The sequence below is a fragment of the Stylophora pistillata genome, chromosome 3, assembly GCF_964205215.1.
Source record: "Stylophora pistillata chromosome 3, jaStyPist1.2, whole genome shotgun sequence".
NCBI classification, from domain to species: domain Eukaryota; kingdom Metazoa; phylum Cnidaria; class Anthozoa; order Scleractinia; family Pocilloporidae; genus Stylophora; species Stylophora pistillata.
Window position 1 is genome coordinate 45,139,305 of NC_142521.1, and position 20,486 is coordinate 45,159,790.

Genomic DNA, 20,486 nt, shown 5'->3' on the forward strand with positions numbered 1-20,486 from the left:
GTTTAACAGAAGACTGATGATTCCAGTCTCTGTACCGACGGGTAATTAGATGGTTACGATTCTTTTGCCAGCATGAATTTAAATTTTTTCTTTTGATGTTGTTTCATAAATCATTTACGAAGCGATTTTGGATAAGGAGGTCAGCATTTCAAACTTCATTGAACTAAATGTCATCGTTTTTTATTTATTTTTTTTTCTCCGTCAGTTACCTTTGTGTTTTTAAAAAAAAAATCATTACAGGTGTCGCATGAATTCAGAAATACGGCTAATGCGAAAAATAATCGTCTGTCGAAGAAGGAAATCAAGGATCGAATTACAGCAGTCACAGAAGACCGCTTTCATCTAATGATGAAAAACTCTTTTTATTTTGAACAATAAAATAAACTAAGAAAAATTCCAAATTGTCTGCTAAATGACAAGTTCCGAAATTGACACAATTCTGTCTCCATTAATAAATTTGCCATCGACGAAATGAACATTCTATTTCTCTCAAAAAAGAAACAACAACTTCGAGTTTAAATTTACGAGACATGTTTCGACATTCTCGTGTTATCTTCAGTTGCAAATGAACATTTAACTGTTGTACATTTGAATTTAAATTAAGGTACGTTACAAACTACGTGTCAGGGCTTACGTTACATTTGAATGTTAAAAACGCGAAAGATGTAAATAGCGCGCGCTTGACTAGATAAAAAAATAAATAGATAAATAGAAAAAATAATAATAGATGTAATAATAATAAAAATAAATTAAAAGACCAAGGAACAACATCATTAAAAGGAAAGAGACAATTCTAGATGTTTCAATTGCTGATTAAGGATAGGTTTTTCCCACTTAATATGCAATGCCTCTTTGATCTTAATTTGGTATTTTGAAGCGGCAGAATCTGAGATCGTGAAACATTCAGTATCCCAAGAGTCAAGACAGGCCCTTGATGATTGCAGGTGCTTGTAAATATGCAAAGTTTTGTCCGACAAGAGGTGCTCACGAACTCGTGTACAAATGTGGCGAGTGGTCTCACCAATATAACTGACATTACAGCCAGAACATGAAAATTTATATATGACACGCGAACGTAGACCTAGTGGTACTGAATCTTTCACACTGAACATGTTTCTGAGTTTAAACGTACTGAAGACTAACTTAATATCTAAATCAGCTCTACAATAACGTTTGAGTAGTTGTCTTAACTTAGTCTGAGCGATGTTCGAAAACCGACCAACATAGGGAGGTTTATAATAGTGCGCAGAAGGTTTACCGGAGTTAGAAGAGGCGTTCTGCCCAGCAGGTGGATTCCTTTTCTTCGCTAGATACCTGTAAATGATCTTGTCTATGACCCAAGATGGAAAACAATTTTTCCGTAGCAAGTCTTTTCCGTAGCTGCTGTCTTTACGTCCTTTTGGTAACATTCTATTTATCTTTTGATGTGTACCGGAGTACGGTGTATAAAATGCTGTGAAAATCAATTTACCTCTATGAGAAATTTTAGTCAACCGTAGTGCTTTGTACGCAACTAACCGTTAATACGGCCTCTTAATGAATAAAAAATAGACGTGAAAAATATCTCAGTGCTAAGATAAAAGCACTTCAAGCGGATCCTCTCCGCGTTAATACTTGATTTATGGTAAAACCTAAACATTTGATCAAGCAAACCCCATTTTAAACGGATACCCGATGATAAGCGAACGCAAGCCAAAGTCACGATTGTTTCTTTTCTCACTTTTGTTAGCTCTACACGACGAACACCTATATAATGTGGAAGTGAACATCAAAATTTAATCCTTTCGTGATTCAAATCTAGCATAAGCAAAATGCGCCTGCCCTGTCCTCGTCAGAACGTCCACAGAAATTTTCCTTATTCGAGTTGAAGACGAAAGAGGTTTGAAAAAATTTTTTTCCATGAAGTACCCAAGACTAAAGATGTAACAGAGCGAAGCGTTTATCATTGCTTAGTGTAACGTGCATGGATCAAACAGAGATCTTGTATTCTGTGAGTAGACATTAGAAAGGATCCCATGCGTACCTACTTGAACAAGTTTTATGGCCGATGGGACAAGATGAGAAAAATAACTCAGAAACTCTTAACATGAGTAGTGAAATTCGTTTCACGTTCGCGTTTTTCGCTCGTGGTCATGTTTGGGAATAACTTGACCATTTACATAACCAGGAAAATGATAGGGCAAATTAACACCTAATGTCCATGTCGTTTCAGCTTTAATTATCTCCCCCCTGAATAATCAAATTGCTTTTATGTCGACTCTTACCTTTTTGAAGGAACGCTAAGAAACAAGTCCGTTTAATTGGTTATTATCGGCTTCACGACCTTTCGTTTACCAACTGATATCAGAAAGAACATCATTTACCTCCAGTTGTATATTTTTTCATAAACTGAATTTCAGGCAGGTCACCTGTGATGGTAGACATATCCCGTTGTTTAATACATAATGTTTGAGTACAAAAAAGCGAGCGTTATATTTACTCACATAATGGTTCTATTCTAAAAAGTAGAAGATTCGTCCTCTGAAGCCTATATATTTACCTTTCTCTTTAAACTCTCGTTTTTAATTTTAGGCAAAATGACAATTTTAAGCTATTTTAGGAAATTTCTTGGAGGAACATTTTGAATTCATCTCTGCCGATCGAGGTTTCCCGAAAAAGGACAGAGCCGTGGGCAGAATAATAATAAGAAGAGTGATAGGTTTTATTTGAGATCTATCTGATGTGAAAAATAACCGAAAGTCAAATCGTAGAAGGAAGCGCGAGGTAGCTGGAATTTGAGGGAATGGAAAAGTTCCTGTTATCTGATTCCGTTGATGTTTCCATGGTTTACGGTTTCATAAAAGTAGAATCATGGAATCTAAAGCAAGCCTTGAAAGAACCTCGTTCCCTCCAAACAAAATGCCCACCGTAACGCAATTTGAGAATATTTTTGGAAAGCGGAAATCGGCAAAAAAATATGGTCTGCACCTGTAAAGTATAAAGTCATTTGATATATTGACGCATTTTACTAGTCATCTTCCTTTCCAGTTGTTATATTTATTTATTCAAATTAGCCATCACGTATTTCGTAGGAAAACCCTATAAAATGAAGAATTTCGACAGGATTACCGTTGAGGTAGTCAAGCTTGACCGAAGTCGGTTTTTCCTTTTACTGATCAAAGTGTTATTTGGGGCTTTTTGAGTGCTGCTGTATGTAACAAAAACAAAACTTGAAAATCGTTCACTGCTCACTGAGGTATGTAATTTAAGTGTAACTAAACCAATAGAATCCAAGATATTTTACCTCATGTAAATCATGTTAAGAGATCATCAATGACCGTTCTGAAAGTCACTCACGCCTTGTTTGTTAGTTTATGCATGCAGCAAATGGCCTAATTTATTACACATAAAAATGACTGAAAGCTTTTGGGGTGAAATGAAAAATTCCTGAATGATATGTCTCTTGTAATATACATTGAGAAATCATGAATGACCTTATTTCTTTTTGAGTTTATTACAACTTTGTTGGGTTTTCTTGTAAACTAGAAATAAAGGGCAAGGCAAAAACGGCCAAGAAATATTTCAAGACCGAATCCTTATTCAAAGAATTTTAAATTTTCTGCTCAGAAGCGAAAAACAAACGAATTTCTTGCATGTACGAATCCGTGTGGTAGATTGGATCAGCACACTAGAATAGTCGTTTACTAAAACACACGGCAAGAAAATTGTGTAGGTTTGTTTAAATCTTCTATTGAACAATACTTTTAGGAAATATCAATACTTAAAAATAATGCCAACCGTTTGAAAAGCGAAGCGCTGATCAGATAAAACACCATTTACCCTCAGTTCTAGACTTTTCCATCAAATGAATTTTAGACAAGTCACGTGGGTATTAAACATGTCTCTTTGTTCAATGCATGTTTTTGCACAGCAAAAGGCAAGCTTTTTGTTTTGCAAACATGATGGTTCGATCCATGGAATCAGGAATTAAGGTTCGATTTAAGGAACAGGAATCGTACTCTGAAGCCTGTATGTTTACTTTCCTCATTCTATTCTTCTTTTTAATTTAGGCAAGTTGCTTGTAAAAAAATTTACATTTAATTTGATACTTCAACTTTAGAAATCATTTCCGCCGATAGAATAAAAAAAAGTCTATAACAACTGGTTGGGCTTACCAGGTAACTATAAATAAATGGCAAGGCAAAAACATTAAAGAAATATCTCAAGACCGAATCTTTATTCAAAGAATTGTAAATGTTCTGCTCAGAAGCGAAAAACGAATGAATTTCTTCCAGGTACGAATCTGCGTTGTAGATTCAGCATTCTAGAATCGTTGTTTACTAAAATGCACGGAAAGAAAATTGTGTAGGTTTGTGTCAACAATTTTAAAAGTTCTGAAATTGTACGGTTTTAACATTGAAATAAATCTTCAGTCTATTAAACAATACTTTTTAGGGAATATTAATACTTAAAGAAAACCAACCGTCTAAAAAACGAAGCGAAAAACTGGGACAGATCAGATACAACATCATTTCCCTTCAGTTCTAGACTTTTTCATCAACTGAATTTCAGACAAGTCACGTGGAGTATTAAACATGTTCCTTAGTTCAATGCATGTTTCTGCTCAACAATAAGCAATCTTTTTGTTTTACAAACGCAATGATTCGATTCAAGGAATCGGGAGTTAAGGTTCGATTTAAGGAACGAGAATGGTCCTTCGAAGCCTGTATGTTTGCTTTCCCCTTTCAATTCTTCTTTCTAATTTACATAAGTTGCTTGTAAAAAAAAAATTACGTTTAATTTGATACTTCAACTTTAGAATTCATCTCCACCGGTAGAGTTTGGTCTAAATTTCCGCCCGTCCCTTTATTGTTACTAGTGTTACTGGAGGGTTTCTGAGTGCTGTTATTTTAATGTTTGGTGAAAAATGTTCTACCCTTAGAATATGTCAGAAATCATCCAATTCTTCTTTATGCTTGATCATCTTGGTTTCCAAAGCGACGGAGTCGTCGCCAGAATGAATTAAGGTGAATGTAAGGTTTTAATTGCCACTCATCTGAAGTAAAAAAAAAAACGTAAATTCAAATCATCGAAGAAAGCAAGAGGTAAGTGGAGTGTAAAAAGATTGAAACAATTTTTTTAATCAGATTCTATTGATGTTTCCATGGCTTACGATTTCATAGAAAGCAGAATAACGGAATCTAAAACATAACTGTAAGATCTACCTTGAAAAGATATTCAGTCCCTCCTACCAAAATGCCCATTCAAGGCTATCATGAAGAAGTATTTGTGGAAAAGAAGGCGAGAACAACGTCTACAGCTGTGGTGTAGGAGGTCCTTTGATGTCTTAACTTATTTATACTATTAGTTCATTCAACTTAACCATTGCGCATTTCGCAGGAAAACTTCAAAAATTGAGGGATCTTGACGCGGGTTTTCACATAAAGTAATCAAGCTTGGCAGAGGTCCTCCTCTTCTTTTATTGATTCGAGTGATCTTAGACGCTGTTTGAGACTACTGAGGCAATTCTTTGGTCATAACTTTCTTTCCTAAACAAAAAGAAGCTTGGCAATCACCTAAGGTATGTAATTGAACTTTATAAATGTGAAAAAAAACCTACCGCAAATGCTTAATATTATACTACACGTTAATCATGTTGAGAGATCCTCAATAACCGCTTCAAATGTCGCTCATGTCTGTTGGTCTCTTTATGCTTGTAGCAAATAGCATAATGGTTGTTTAATAAAATAACTAAAGCCTTTATGAATGAAAAAAGATCCTAAGATGATATGAAAGTCTCAATCGCTACCGGTTAATATCTTTCCATGGTTTGTGACTAAAATTAACGGTTAAATTTTGTCAATTGTGCAGGCCTATCGGCTTATCTTTTCCGGGACCGTTTTATGGCTAACAGTTCACCCTATTGAGACCCTCTCATAGGCCTCTTTTGATACGAATTGAGCAAATGTGAATAGCCGGAGACCACTTGGTCGGTGCATGGGCAACTTGAAGTTCGCCTGGCAATTTTTCATTCTATTTTCTTTTTATACAACACATTACTCAATCACTTATTTATGTTAACACCTCTTGGTCAGATATGAATGGAAATATTTCAAGTGTCGTTAGTTTCAATTGGATTTATCTTCTAAATTTAATAGAGAGTTACTGCAACAAGAATTCACTCTTTATCAAGAGCGAGAACTTAAAGTTGTAGGTGGTCATTTTCTTTTCTCATACATTAACATTTTATTCATTCAAGGTAAGCCGATGAAAATTATTAGGGCAAAACAGGGAAAACGTTTATCTGAATTACTTCATATGCATATTGTCCAGATTCCGAGTGTTATACCTTCTTTCATGGGAATTCGAGCAAAGCGAAGTCCTCTGACGATACACAGCTATAATGTTAGGTCATTTGCAACACCATGTTCAATTTGGCTGATACAAAGGAAACTATCTTAACACCGATCATTTGTCAGTAAACATGTACATTATTACGATCGATGGCTTGACGCTGTCTTTCAACATAAACTTTCCATTGGTCGCTCCAGAGAAGACGGAGAATCAGATAATGTCACAATTTCAGCCTATTCTTGGGCATTCTGCAGTAAAAACAAACAAACAAAAAATTAACAGGAAAACCACAATTGAACGCTCGTAAACACACAACATTTAACCTTTTTGGCGATGTTTTTGAAAGAAAATGAGGCCCCAGGCCGCAAACAAACAGCCTTTGTTACCATGACAACAGGAGTACTGCAACCTTAATAAGGCATTTTTGTGCTTTCTCCCTACATGCAATATTGCTGCATGCAAAATTGCTTCATGCAAAATTGCTGCATGCAAAATTTGAAGCGGATCAAGGGAGATTACAAATTATCATTTCCCAAGATGTTTGATGCTTACAGAAGCTTAGTTTATAATTTCCGTAGTTTTCCGAATTTATTATTTTTCACGCAGAGAATAACAAACAGTTATTGGATGAGGTTTTTGTGATATCCGGAATAATCAAGGTCGAGGAAAGCGTTATCAACCGAAGCCGAAGGCTGAGGCTGATAACATTAACCGAGACCTTGATTATCCCGGATATCACAAAAACGGAATCCACTAATTGTTTTATTATACATTGTTTTAAAGAGAATAACACCAAATGCATTATTACAGTGAAAACAGTTTATTTTCGAACACTTAAAAATGTACAACGGTGTGGTAAACAAATTTTCACTAGAGCTAATTCTTTTTTATCGTGTGGCTCCAGGATATTTTTCTCTTTAAGGTATTCGTAGAACAGTTCCTTCGCCACTTTGTCGATCCTTTTAGAATTTTCCGAATCTTTATCTCCACGTAATTTCTCAATTTCCCGCTGGGTCGATGAAGCGAATCGAGAAGCCATTCTTGCTTCGCTCTCTGTGAACTTGACATTTCTCCACCGGAAATCATGCATTGCGCGCACAACCTAACCATTTTCTAACCATTTTCAATGCATTACCGCAGTAGGGTAGGACTAGAACGGAACATATGCGAACCGTGCGAGTAGTCCACCCAATAAATCCCACCCAACCCACCCCAGGGGAGGACATCCATCACACAGTAATCTCGTACGTGGGAAATTAACGTCTCCTACCCCTAACCCTGTAGGAGAACGGACCTCCATTCGTCCCTATCCGAGAAGACTAGAATATCTAACCCGGCATTACTTGATGTTATAGAAAGGTGGCATATTCTTCTCAATTATTTGAAAATTGCATTTTACGTTACTCTGAAGCTGATTCCGTCCTTTTAGGGTCTTAAATTCCCACTGTTTTCAGAATTGATTATTCTTCGGCTTAATTACTTTTCGACCCAAATCATTTGAGCACCAGAGGGTCTACCTCCATGGGGATGGAATGGAAGGTGTAAGGAAACATTTAAACATTTTATAACGGACTCCTGAATGCAAGAATTGTTAAACCGTCACGACAAAAGTTTTAATGAGACTCACCCATCGACTCGTGAATATATTAGAGACCTTAAACAGGCGGTGCGACTCATGAATACAGTCGAGGTATTGGAAATGTATGCTGCATCTCACCCAACAACAACAAAGATCGAGGCAGCACGAACTACTTGCTCCCTGAGAGACAGGGTGCCGGGGTTGCCCAATCCCATTCATTTGAACGCAGAATTAGCAAACTCGCGAATTATTTAGTCATGTTAGCACCATTTAGTCTGATGCGAATCTTAATTTTTTTTCATGTCGTCGCTTGCAGTTTTTTACTAAAATTCAGAGGTTATGTGTTTCGAGGAAATTTGTCAAGCTTCATTTAATGAACTTCGCCCAAGTTTTTCGAGTAGTTAACAAGAGGACACTCACATGTTTTGACAACGGCTTACACTCTATAACTCAAAGCATATTTATTTTTCACCATTGATAATTCGTACAAAATGTGATTATTCATAAAGTGTATTTTATTAAGAAATTAATTTTTCTGTTTCGGATACTGAAGATCTTATATTTTCCGAAAATTACCCATTGGAGAATTCCTAATGGTAAGTCTGTGCTACGACTAGTCATAACGCGATATCTTCCAATTTTGTACTTAATATATTTTTTTTATTTCTGCTTTCTGTTTTATGTTTTCTTTTGAACAAAAACTGAACTTCCTTACAAGTTCGCAAACGGAACAAACAAATCCAGTAATAGGCAAAGATAAGTCACCTACGGTCTGTGGCAATTGTTTAGTATTACTCGTGACAATCGGCGAACAAATTTCGTCGATTTCTAGTCTGGCATAACTCAACAGTCCGACAAATTGAAAGATCATGAACGGTAGTCATTGTGCTTTTCCGAATTAACGTTGTTACTTTATGTGAACTGTATTCTGTCATTCGTGTTTAGATTATTTGGCTCACGGTGAACGAACTTCTGTGGACCTCAATGGCTACCAATTCCAGCAACACTTCTCAGGTGCACCCGTGGCCGCTTCCATCTTCTCCCTGTATTCCATGGCTTGTTGTGCTCAGCACTGAATGTCTGGTCATAGTCAACCTTAACCTCATCACCATTACTGTATTTGTGAAGCAGCGGCAGTTACAACGCCGGAGTACATACTTGATCATCCATCTGGCCATAGTTGATTTGTTAGTCGGGGCAGTATCAGGGCCGATGCAGATTCATTTAAAAATGATTTGGTGCTATGGAGAGCTAGAGGGTTATGATATAACTTATTTTAGAATAAACTTAGCCATACGTCCTTTTTTCCCCTTTGCATCTCTTGTTAATCTCACTTTCATTTCATTGGAAAGAGCACACGCAACATATCGCCCTTTCAAGCATCGTTTTATCAAGAAATGGGTTTATGGAATGATTATCGCTTTAATTTATCTTTTAACAGTATGCAAGGGTGCAATAGAAGAATTAACCGATTGGCCTTTGAATCATATCTGGGTTTATTCCTTTTATCCCATTCTTATCTTAGTTATTTGCTTATGTTATATCTCCATTTTTATCAAAGTGCATTGTGGTCGTCGTCCTAAACAGCATGGTGAGGCCAGTCGTAGAGAAAGAAAACTGACGATAACTTTGTTTCTGGTTACCTGTGCATCGGTTTTAGCTTTTCTACCAGGTTCTATTTACGAAGGTATCCTCTACCTTCATATCATGGCCTTTCCAAAGTTTTCCTCCGATTTTCAAATTTCCTGCACTATATTAACATTATTCTTGGCCAACTCGCTAATAAATCCTTTACTTTATGCAGTGCGGATGCCAGAATTTAGGGCAGGTATATCAAAAGCGGTGCTCTGCGAGCGCTTGAAAACCATTAAAATCCGAGCGAATATCCACCACATTTTTTAGTTCAGTTATTATTAATAAGTATTATCTGAAATTTTTATAAAAGATTCAAAATGGCTAAGTGCTTGAAAGATTCTGAACAGCTGTTTCTATTGTAATTATTGATATTAAAATGTTCTTTGTCGTTGCATATCTTCTGTGTAGACTTTGGCTTATAATGATAAACACCAAATTATAACCTAACCAAACCCTATTCATATTTTCAAATTCTTAGTACAGCTGAATATGCGCTTGCTTGCCTGTTTCTTTCTTTGCCGAGACAATCAATTTACCTCTATGAGAGTATATTACCGTGCAAAAGTAATACAAAAATTAATGGGCGATTTATCGACGATATTCGAACGATATTTCATTTGGAGCGAAACATTGGCGATTTAGTCGATTGTCCTTGGTTAGGACACGAAATCAGACATCATAAATTCTGGCCTCAGAATCTAAACCAAAATTCGGAATCGGAATCAGAATCTAAACTTTGCCCTTGAAATTTACTTTAATTAGCTGGCAACCTCTCATAAAAAATGCACTTTTTATTGTGTAACCCTGCAACCATATGGCTGAACCGTTGTAACACAACTGAAACCGAAATGCTGCATGGTGCGATAACTTTGGTGTTATGTTAATCGGGTACATCCCCGTGACATGTTTCGTGTTCTTGTTGGCTTCAGGAAAAGGAAAGCATAAAAAGCAACAACAACAACAAAACAGACCCTGTAAGTGTGGAGCTATGCAGCCTTTGCCAGAAACGTGCAGATTAATCAAACTGTAACACGCAAACTCACTCGCGAGTTACTCACTGTAACAAACAAACTCACTCGCGAGTAATTGGTGAAAGTTTATTTTTACTTCTGACTCACATATTGACATTTGACAAGGTAAAGGGGGAGCAGATCGTCACTTTACAATAAACCCCTCAATGGAGATAGAAGGTAAATTTGCAATCTAGCAGGTGTTTTCAGATCGTTCGTATGTATAAAACCAACACTTGTTTCTCTCTAAAAATAAAGTACTTCCCGTTTACGTTTCTACCATGTACTGGCAACCAATACAATCATTGCGAACAGTAGATATTATTTATGAGTGTTGATATGTCCTAAAAGTATTCTTCAATCGAATATTTTAATCTTAAAATCGTACAATTTCATAATCTTCCAGATTTCAAGTAGTCAACGATTCATACATCATGAACCTACTACTATTTTCAAACAAGTGTTTTGTACTCTGATTGATAAAACCCGGTCTTTGAACAGATCGGAGGGCGCGTTATATTTATGAAAAATATATTCAGTTATCAACTCAGATTCTCAGTTAATGAGAAAAGGCAGTGAGCCCAGAAGGGTCAACCTAAACGGTGACCTGGTCATTTGCTTCCAAAATTATTTGAGCAATGATCACAAGACACTCATGAGACTATCTGGTAGCTTCCATAGCAATAAAATGTTCTTTCTACAAATTATCGCGAGTTCTAATGGAAAACTACTGACCGACCCTCCTTCTCCCCCTTCCATCTTTTTTGCAGTATGGGTGGTGTGCAGTCACCTCGCCATCAGGAAGACTCACCACTGATATGTAATCGATCTCGCCACCAAGGTGCGTTATCTCCCCACCGCGTAATAAAATATAGTTCAACTTACTTAAGTATTTCCTTTGCAAGTCAAGATAACAAAATTGAGTTGCACTGGCTTGATTTGAAGTGTCATTTTAAAATACTTACCTAACCTTTCTTGTGTTTCTTCTTCGAGAAATACAACTACAACATATCACTTTTAACAAACAAAAAAATTATACCTTTATAATGCTCAACCTCATAACTACCAAAATTCAGAAAACCTTGACGCGCTTTCTGCAGGAACATGGGACATTAACGCTCGAAGAAAAATCAATAAGAACTCATTAAAATCGCTTGGGCGATTTCCAGGCGTTTCGTACCCACAGTCGTTCCAAACTCATTCTATTCGTATCCAACTTAGACCATTCGCACTCAATCAGTTGAGTTGTTTCGTGCGCATACTAATAAAGTTTGTTTTCCATGCTGAGTATGTTTTAAGTAAGATCGGTTTCTTTCATGTTAAATAGTAATATCAAGTGCGTCAAATAAGTTTTGTTTACGTGGCGTCCATTTTTCATACGCGACCACCTAAGTAAAGAAACCCAAAATACGGGGTGTGGGAGTTGTAAGACAGACGCACATCATTTTTCCATCAGATAAATGTAAGTTTATTTTCTATCCTAAATGAACTTATATTAAGACCTAGTCTTTTAATTCCAATGCCTCAATTTAGAGAATTAACTAATCAGAATCAAACTACAATCTTTTTTCTTCTATCGTGGTGAACAGTAAATACACTTCTTCTTCCGTTAACAGTCCCCCGCTATTTTGCGTGACCAAAAATCACCCCACTAAAACTTGCTTAGTTTTCATTTGTTAAAGTGCTCCTGCAAACAAAGTTCGACTGTTCACCGAAAAAAGCGACCAAAATAGCTATACATTAACAGCAAGGAAAGGAGAAACACAGAGTTTAACTCAGATTCGAAGCTGAAATGGTTTATTTACGGGATGATATGAAAAAAATTCTAATCCTGACGCCATTGAAAGCTGATTAAGTCCTACACATTTGCTTCATCTTCTATCTCTCTGATTTCGTTGTCATCGGCCGCAGCAACTTCGTTTGATGCATGACAGCAACACAACAGTTTGCGAAATTCTTTTCGGAAGCCACAATTTGTGACAGCGTAAATAAAAGGATTTATTGTAGCGCTCAGAAAAAGAAAAAATATAACGAGAAGTGCTACTCCTCTAGGACAAGTTTCTGGAGAGAAACGTTTCCAAAGGATGAATGCCCACATTGGTATCCAGCAAAACAGAAATCCAGCGGCCACGTACATTAAGACTCGAGTAACGTTTATCTCCTTTAATGAACTACTTCCTCCACAATTGTTCCTGTCACGGAGTGATGGAACTACGTTCACTTGATGTTGATGGGTACTGGATAATATTTTGTAGTAGCTGAACATACCACAGCATAGTGGTACAATAAAAAAAACTCCAAATATTATGCAAAAATGAACGACTCGAACTCTCTGATTGGCAAAACCAAGGGCACACACTTCAAAATCAGGTACGAATTCAAAACTGAGTATATTGGTCACTCGACCAGTCAATAGGTAAAGCACGAGAATAGCCCAAACGCAACACAACCAAACTTTGGATCTGAGGGGCGAAAAATATTTTTGGTAGTGGTTCGTCTTCACAATTTTTACGTAACGATTAATCGCTGTCAAACCAAGGATTGCTGGGGTCGCGTAAGCGGTGAACACGTCGACGAAACCTTGAATTTGGCATAATACATCACTAAAATTCCATCTTCCAGTGATCAGTGTTGTAGACGCTAAAGGCATTTCTATTGTTGCACAGAGGAGATCGCTGACTGCTAGAGCAATAATGTACAGATTTGTGGTTGATCGCAGGTTTGGGTTTCTGTATGCTGCTATACAAACCAGGCCGTTTCCAATAATGCTTGTAATGTTCAGGACAACGCAAATACTTGCTTCAGTTATAAGAACAGGTAAGCTTCGACTTGGCAGCTCAAAGTCTGGCATCTTGTGAAAAAATAAATGACTAAATAGGGAAATAAAACGAGGTAACTGTATAAATGTGTGAATAAGTTAACAAGAGAAAAATAGAATTGGACTCCTTAAAGTCGTATGCGCGTACCCCTCCTTCCATGTTTGTGGTTTTTCCTCCTTTATTCATTTATCATTTGTTGTTTTTTTATTTAGGTCATCGTTCAGTTTTGGCCTTTTATTCACTTATACGACCCGACGGACTAATTAGGAAAAAAAAAAGTGTTTCTAATGTTGAATCAGAAACCCAAAATAATTTCGTCCAGTGTATTTCGGCTTAATGAAGTAAAGAAACAGAGATGTTTCATTAACATATTTGGTTTAAAGAAGTGTTTCATTCGCATTACTTAAAGGTGTTCGTTGATCAGAGGTGTACTTACGGTAAAGGTTGCGTTAACACCTTTTTCACTTGACTTCACATTTCACTTTGATCGAGGTTATCAACTGAAGCTGCCAATACATTCAAATTTTTCAGTATTTTCTTGTATTTATTGCCGATTTTCTTTCTTTGCCACGGAAGATGTTGATATGTACATTTTATTTCTTTAAGCCGGCAATAGATCATTCGGCTTCCTTCAAACTTATGTCGCCTGTACAAGTATTTAAGTTACTTTTCTTTACTTGGTACTAAATAATCTCTATTGAATTTCCTCTTTAAACTTTCATTTAAATTTGCCAAACCTTTAAATTTCCTCCCCAAAAGTGTGAAGTCGTGTATAAGAATTGAAATGACGGAATGTTTGGGCATTCCATGCACACCTTCTGGCTAAATCTTATTGAACTGACTTCTCTTAACGAATCTTCATCGCTGCGGCATTTGTGCGAAGAAGGAAATTTGTTCTGACAACATCTTTTCAAAGACAAATAACGTATCAAATGGATTTTCACACATAAGTGTAATAATTGATGGCCTTCACTGGATTTAGGGTGAATCCATAGAAACTCTGATTAATAATTGATGGTGTTTTTCGTCTGTTGCTAAAATATTCAAGGTTGAAAGCAAATTGCTAAGTCAATAGTTGTCATGGCCTATCTATTCATAAATAACTTCGGGTTCTTATTTACTTTCCGGCGATAACACTCAAATCAAACGAGGCGTTTACATCGATAAATCGAAATTTAATTAGCGGTGCACAGCTATGGAATACGAAAATTGTAGAGGGAGAGCTGAATATTCACCTTTTCTAATATGTAAAAAAACTAATTTCTGTTTCAACCTTTGTTTCCTGTTTCTTACTTAATGACAGGTGAATTTAGGGTGATTCCATCAAAACATTGAGAATTGGTGGAGTTGCTCATCAGGGACTAAAATAATTGAAGGTTGAAGACAATTTGTTAGGGGAATAATTTGTCATGGCCTACCTATTTTAGTTACGTGAGTGCGTGGGCTCCTTATAACTTTTCATCGATAACACTCAAAATCCAATGAGGCGTTCACATCGCAAAATCGGCTTTTTATTAACAGCGCTCAGCTGTTCAATAAAAAAAAATTTTGTAGATCGTGACCTGAATAATAACCTTTCTTCATTTAAGTAAGATGGACGCATTTTTATTCTTTGCGTCTTACCTAATGGCAGGTCACAATTAAAGGTGGGTGTAATAAGCGTGAATCACGCGATGACTAAAGGATGGCTGTTGTCTGCGTTGGCCTGAATGGGGTTAAGGTTTCTTGTCACTCTTATACCTTCCGATTATTCGATTTTGATAACTTCAACTAATTCAGGTAGCAGTTGGGTTACTTGGGTGTGATTTTCAGATGGTCGAATTTGTTTGGAAGGCGTTTGTGCCGGCGGCTATCTAGAGCGATAAGGCTTTGTTCAATCTTTTTTGATAGTTATTGAAAAATAATTTGTGTAAAATGAAAAAAGTCCAAAGTTGATGGAAAAATAAACGTTTTAAACGCAAAACCAAGGCACACACTTCAAAGCCAAGGCTGTATTACAAATTAAGTCAATTCATGACTTGACCAATCAATAAATGAAGCAAGAGAAAAACCCATCCGCAGTTCAACCAAATCTTGTATCTATAAGTTTCATCTTTACAATTCTTGCGTAGCTGTCAAACCAAGGGTTGTTGTGGTCGCACAAGTGGCGAGGACATCAACAAAGCCTTCAATTTTGCATATTGCGTAGCAAAAAGCCCATTTCCCGGTGACAAACGTTGAAGCTAGAAGTTAAAGACATTTGGTTTGGACCCGGGAGTGACACTACATCGTGTAATCTGATCGTCCGGGTAAGGGTAGTCTTATGAAGGACTCACTGTTGTCGGTAGTGGTGACTGACGTTTCGATAATCTAAGCGGAAAGCATTAATTACTTGGTTGTCAAAGTCCAGTCGCGACGGTTGTCTACAAGACTCAAGGGACTTAAGTAGGTCGTGATTGGTCAGTTATCATCCGTCGGTAGTATTAGGTCGTTATATTTGATTCGTTTATGGTTAAATTTTGTGGAGAAAGTCATTTTTAAGTTGAAGGTAGTTGTTAACATTTGTTGAGAGGAGTCTGTACCAAGTAAGTGAAACACATCGCTGAACATTATCGACTCACGAACATACGCCATTACCTGGGACTCCGTGCAACGCTTAACCTACAGCACCAACTAAAGCTGGTTCACTAACTTAGAACACACTCCCCTCAACAGTTGTCAACAACCACCAGCACTATGCAAACGATTTTTTTTTTACGACATTCTTTAGATCTCTTTTTTTTTTCTCTTTTCTTTACCAGAAGTTGACTATGCATATTTCTGAGCTGCATAGTTACTTCGTTATTTTTTGTCTTTGTTAACGCTGTTACAAGGATCGGAATTGTCTAGAAAGTTCGCGAAGGTCAATGTCACGCAATGTGTTGTTTCGAGAATTTTCTAGAACCGTGACTCATCAGTTTAAAAATAGAGTTTACTGTAATAGTTATAAATAGTTACTATTGTAATGGTTGTAAATAGTTACTTTTGGAAACTTCTAGACTCTCTTCGGATGCTTATATAAGCAGCTCGCTAGTCGGGTTGTTGTTGTAATTTGGGACTTCGTTCCCTGTTTGTGATATACAAGTAATATTGTGTGACAAGTGACAAGTGAAGGGATTTTCCTGTTCGGATGTGATACTGACATTCTGCTGTCAAATCCAGAGTTGTTTACCGCGGAGTGCGATACGTCGAAGGAAGTCTTCAGGAGATTTCGCCAAAGAGAAGGACAGTACTTTGCTTGTGGTCGGATAAGCGTAGATAAGTACATAGTTAATTTTAGTTCGATTGTTCCAAGAGTAGTCGCTAGCTCGTGTTAGGTTATCTCCCGTTGTTTACAGTTGAATAAATTGTGTTTCGTGGAAATAGCGAGGTTATTATCTTTCTGCCGGTAATCAGTTACCGTAATAACGCAGTTTTCGTTGACCATGTTGATATTTGATTTAGACAGTTAAGAAACGTTCATGAAAATAGAGAAGACAGTTCATCTCTCAATCATTTTCATTAACAACACTTTTCCTACATATTCATCGGCCTTTTTTTGGAATTTTTTTTATTGCAAGTTCTAAAAGTTGCAAATTGTATTCAGCAATCGCACCTTTTTCTTCCTTTTTCTACTCCGTGACAATATGGCAGGTGACAAAGAAAACTAGTTGCAACAAGTTTTAATAAAGCAAAGAGTTAAAAAATTATTCTTTTCGCATATTTAAGGTAGGTTTTATGAAAATAAATAAGATTCGTGATGTGAAAAAATATAGAAAAATAAGGGAATCTCCTGATACAACTTCATTTACAAAAAAAGACAAAAAGGGGAGAGTGCATGAAAGGGGAATCAACTTTCACAAGGATTGAATGCTTCCTTAGCCAGAAGCCACTATAAAGTCTACTTCAGATCTATCTTTGGAACAATTTTTATCAAAAACAGATCAACTCTCTGGATGCCTTTGCAGAGAAAGAAAAATAAAAGCCGTCTTCCTTGAGAAAGTAATATTCCACTGGTTCTGTCTCGAGATTAAAAACTTTTACTATCTGAGGTACAATGAAATATATGAAGTTCATATATTTTGAACTGCGGTATTAGATACGTATGATACACGATCCTCGCAGAAGATAGCGCTATTTAAGCAATAGCGAAAATCAGACCTGAAAAAAATCAGGCCTGTACGGGATTCGAACCACTGACCTCTGCGCTACTAGTGCAGCGCTCTACCAATTGAGCTAACAAGCCAACTGGGAGCAGGCCGTTAAGCTGATTCGTAATAAACCCGTGAAAGGAATAAATGAGATACAATGAAATATATGAAGTTCATATATTTTGAACTGCGGTATTAGATATATGAACTAAATATATGAACTTCATATATTTCATTGTATCTCATTTATTCCTTTCGCGTTTATTACGAATCAACTTAACGGCCTGCTCCCAGTTGGCTTGTTAGCTCAATTGGTAAAGCGCTGTACTAGTATCGCAGAGGTCAGTGGTTCGAATCCCGTACAGGCCTGATTTTTTTCAGGTCTGATTTTCGCTATTGCTTAAATAGCGCTCTCTACTGCGAAGATCGTGTATCATACGTATTTACTATCTGAGTTAGATAATTTTCATTGGGATGGTACTGACCTTTACATTGCCTGTTTGTTAAAAATGAAGTTTGTGACAGTGAAGGCATTCAAGGACGAGCACAAGAAGCCATGAGACACATTATGATGCGGTGAGCAGCTTCCATTTTTCGAGGGTCGTGTCATTATAGGTAGTATTGTTGGGACTGGCGACCATTAAGTTCCACAAGAACCAGCCACAGCCAACCAAACGATCTTAACAAGAGTGAAAAACGTTTATCATTTGAGAGAAAAACAAGAAATATTCTAGGTATTGTTTGATTAGGTTTTATGTGTCAGTCTACGAGTTTTAACTTAGGTACTGCGTAACTAGCTGCAGGTTTTTCAGATGCTCGACAATGTGTGTCTTCTTTTGGCATAAATAGCCTTTCGGGAAAACCTTTACCAGAAAAGAGTAATATTTGGTGTTGGCGCAGATATCGGTTAAATTATCAGCAAAATGAAAAAAGTAAAAATGCCGTTATTCGGCGTTTATAACGGTAGATTAGCTTCAGTGGAAAAGCGCATGTGGGAACTTTTCTATTTCAAAGCTGAAACCAGGAGAAGGAAAATGCCCATTGAATGAAATTGATTCAAACACATCACATATTGCTGAAAACCAGCGATTTCAAGTGCAGACTCATTATCTGCGCTAGAGAACCAAGATATGCTTTAAGATATGCGTTAAACAATGGACCCCGTGAGAAAGTTCCCCTTGTTCCGATGCTTTTGTTATGAGAAAGCCTTCCTTTAATTGAGAACAAAAGTATCCTAAGAACGAACATCACCCACCAAAGATGGGATTCATCATGTTCTTGCGACTTTCTCATTGGTACATCCTCTAACATAGTAATTTTTGCTTTATCAGACTTATCCTAAGAACAAAAACACATCACAGAGTACTCATATTTTGCGTTCTTAGGATAACCACAATAGTCCGCCACGAGCTGAAAGTCCACGTCATACCTGCCCTGATAACATCACACTGAGGATATCGAAGACTGAAGATCATTACACTTTCTGATTCAGTTCAGAAAAACGACTGACGCGAAATATAGCGTCTGTCGAAAAAAGGAAACATTTTTTCCTATAGACCAAGAATCGATTGTAATATAGCTTGTAAATACGTGCAATCAAATTCAATAGCGCGATCGTGCTTCAATTTTCCATTGTGCACGCTGGTGACGTTAGCAAACAAATACCTCGCGAAAAAAATTTTTTCTCGCGTGTGACTTCAGCATTTTTCATTAAATAACGGGAAAGACTTCCGAAAAAGAGTTAAACTAAACATGGGAACAAGCGAACAAGGCGATTAAGATCTGGATTTTTTAACTCCCGAGAAAGAACCCAGAGAAAGGGAAAACAAAACAATCAACGGTTTCATCTCGTTTCGGAACTCTAACTTCACTTCCACGCATGAATTCACCTGTCAGTTTTTGACCAATGTTAGACAAGATCATTGAAGCACGCCGAAATACTTGTCCGAAACAAAACAAACAACGCATTGGAGCGATGGAGAGGGAATTTCTGTCCTTCATACATAAACTACAGCGTTGAAAACGTTATAAAGCAATTGGTTCACACGTCAGCTGTACATTCATGGATATATGAAGCACTTGAGAAGTTTGGAGAGCACTCAAGAAGCTAGAGATGCTTTCGGCTACGCCTCAAGCAACTCTTACGCATCTTTCGTGCTCTCCAAACTTCCAGCGTGCTTCATATCTCGATGAATGCCCGCAGCTTGTAAATTCGTGCAATCAAATCCAATAGCGCGAGCGTGTTTCAATTTTCCATTGTGCACACTGGTGACGTTAGCAAACAAATGCCTCGCGAAAACAAATTTTCTCGCGAGTGACTTCAGCATTTTTCATTAATAAACGGGAAAAACTTCCGCAAAAAAGTTAAACTAGACATGGCAACAAGCGAACAAGCCGATCAAGATCTGCCTACTATTTCTTTGGGAATGGATTTTTTAACTCCCGAGAAAAAACCCAGAGAAAGGGAAAACAAAACAATCAACGGTTTCATCTCGTTTCGGAACTCTAACTTCATTTCCACGCATGAATTCACCTGTAAATTTTTGACCAATCTAAAACAAGATCATTGAAGCACGCCGAAATACTTGTCCGAAACAAAATAAACAACGTATTAAAGCGTAGGAGAGGGAACTTCTGTCCTTTATACATGAATTACAGCGTTGAAAACGTTATAAAGCAATTGGTTCATACGTCAGCTGTGCATTCATGGAGATATGAAACACTTGAGAAGTTTGGAGAGCACTCAAGTAGCTTGAGTTGCTCTCGGCTACGCCTCAAGTAACTCTTACGCATCTTTCGTGCTCTCCAAACTTCCCACGTGCGTCATATCTTTATGAACGCACGCTCACGTATGAACCAATTGTTAATTATAACATAGCTTGTAAATTCGTGCAATGAAATTCAATAGCGCGAGTGCTTCAATTTTCCATTGTGTACGCCCGTGACGTCAGCAAACAAATGC

The 20,486-nt window shown here is 37.1% G+C and overlaps 2 protein-coding genes across 3 annotated transcripts; one reads left to right on the top strand and one right to left on the bottom strand.

Annotated features, from left to right (window-relative positions):
* Positions 1 to 1,988: 1,988 nt before the first annotated feature.
* On the top strand, positions 1,989 to 9,930 carry LOC148736354 (trace amine-associated receptor 9-like). Its single transcript, XM_088751569.1, has 3 exons — positions 1,989 to 3,235; positions 5,380 to 5,560; positions 8,858 to 9,930. The coding sequence occupies exon 3, from the start codon at positions 8,897 to 8,899 to the stop codon at positions 9,812 to 9,814; it is 918 nt and encodes a 305-aa protein (XP_088607695.1). The 5' UTR covers positions 1,989 to 3,235; positions 5,380 to 5,560; positions 8,858 to 8,896; the 3' UTR covers positions 9,815 to 9,930.
* Positions 9,931 to 12,007: 2,077 nt separating this feature from the next.
* Positions 12,008 to 19,483, bottom strand: LOC148736355 (histamine H2 receptor-like). Of its 2 annotated transcripts, XM_088755209.1 has the most exons (3): positions 18,954 to 19,483; positions 18,010 to 18,203; positions 12,008 to 13,427 (listed from the first exon to the last, which is right to left on the bottom strand). In XM_088755209.1, the coding sequence occupies exon 3, from the start codon at positions 13,406 to 13,408 to the stop codon at positions 12,416 to 12,418; it is 993 nt and encodes a 330-aa protein (XP_088611335.1). In that variant the 5' UTR covers positions 13,409 to 13,427; positions 18,010 to 18,203; positions 18,954 to 19,483; the 3' UTR covers positions 12,008 to 12,415. The 2 variants fall into 2 exon arrangements, with proteins under 2 accessions (XP_088611335.1, XP_088611336.1); XM_088755210.1 differs by lacking the exon at positions 18,954 to 19,483 and having other exon boundaries at positions 18,010 to 18,347.
* Positions 19,484 to 20,486: the final 1,003 nt, after the last annotated feature.

Coding starts and splice junctions, on each gene's coding strand:
- LOC148736354 (XM_088751569.1), top strand. CDS start 8,897: ATGGCTACCAATTCCAGCAACACTTCTCAGGTGCACCCGTGGCCGCTT.
- LOC148736355 (XM_088755209.1), bottom strand. CDS start 13,408: ATGCCAGACTTTGAGCTGCCAAGTCGAAGCTTACCTGTTCTTATAACT.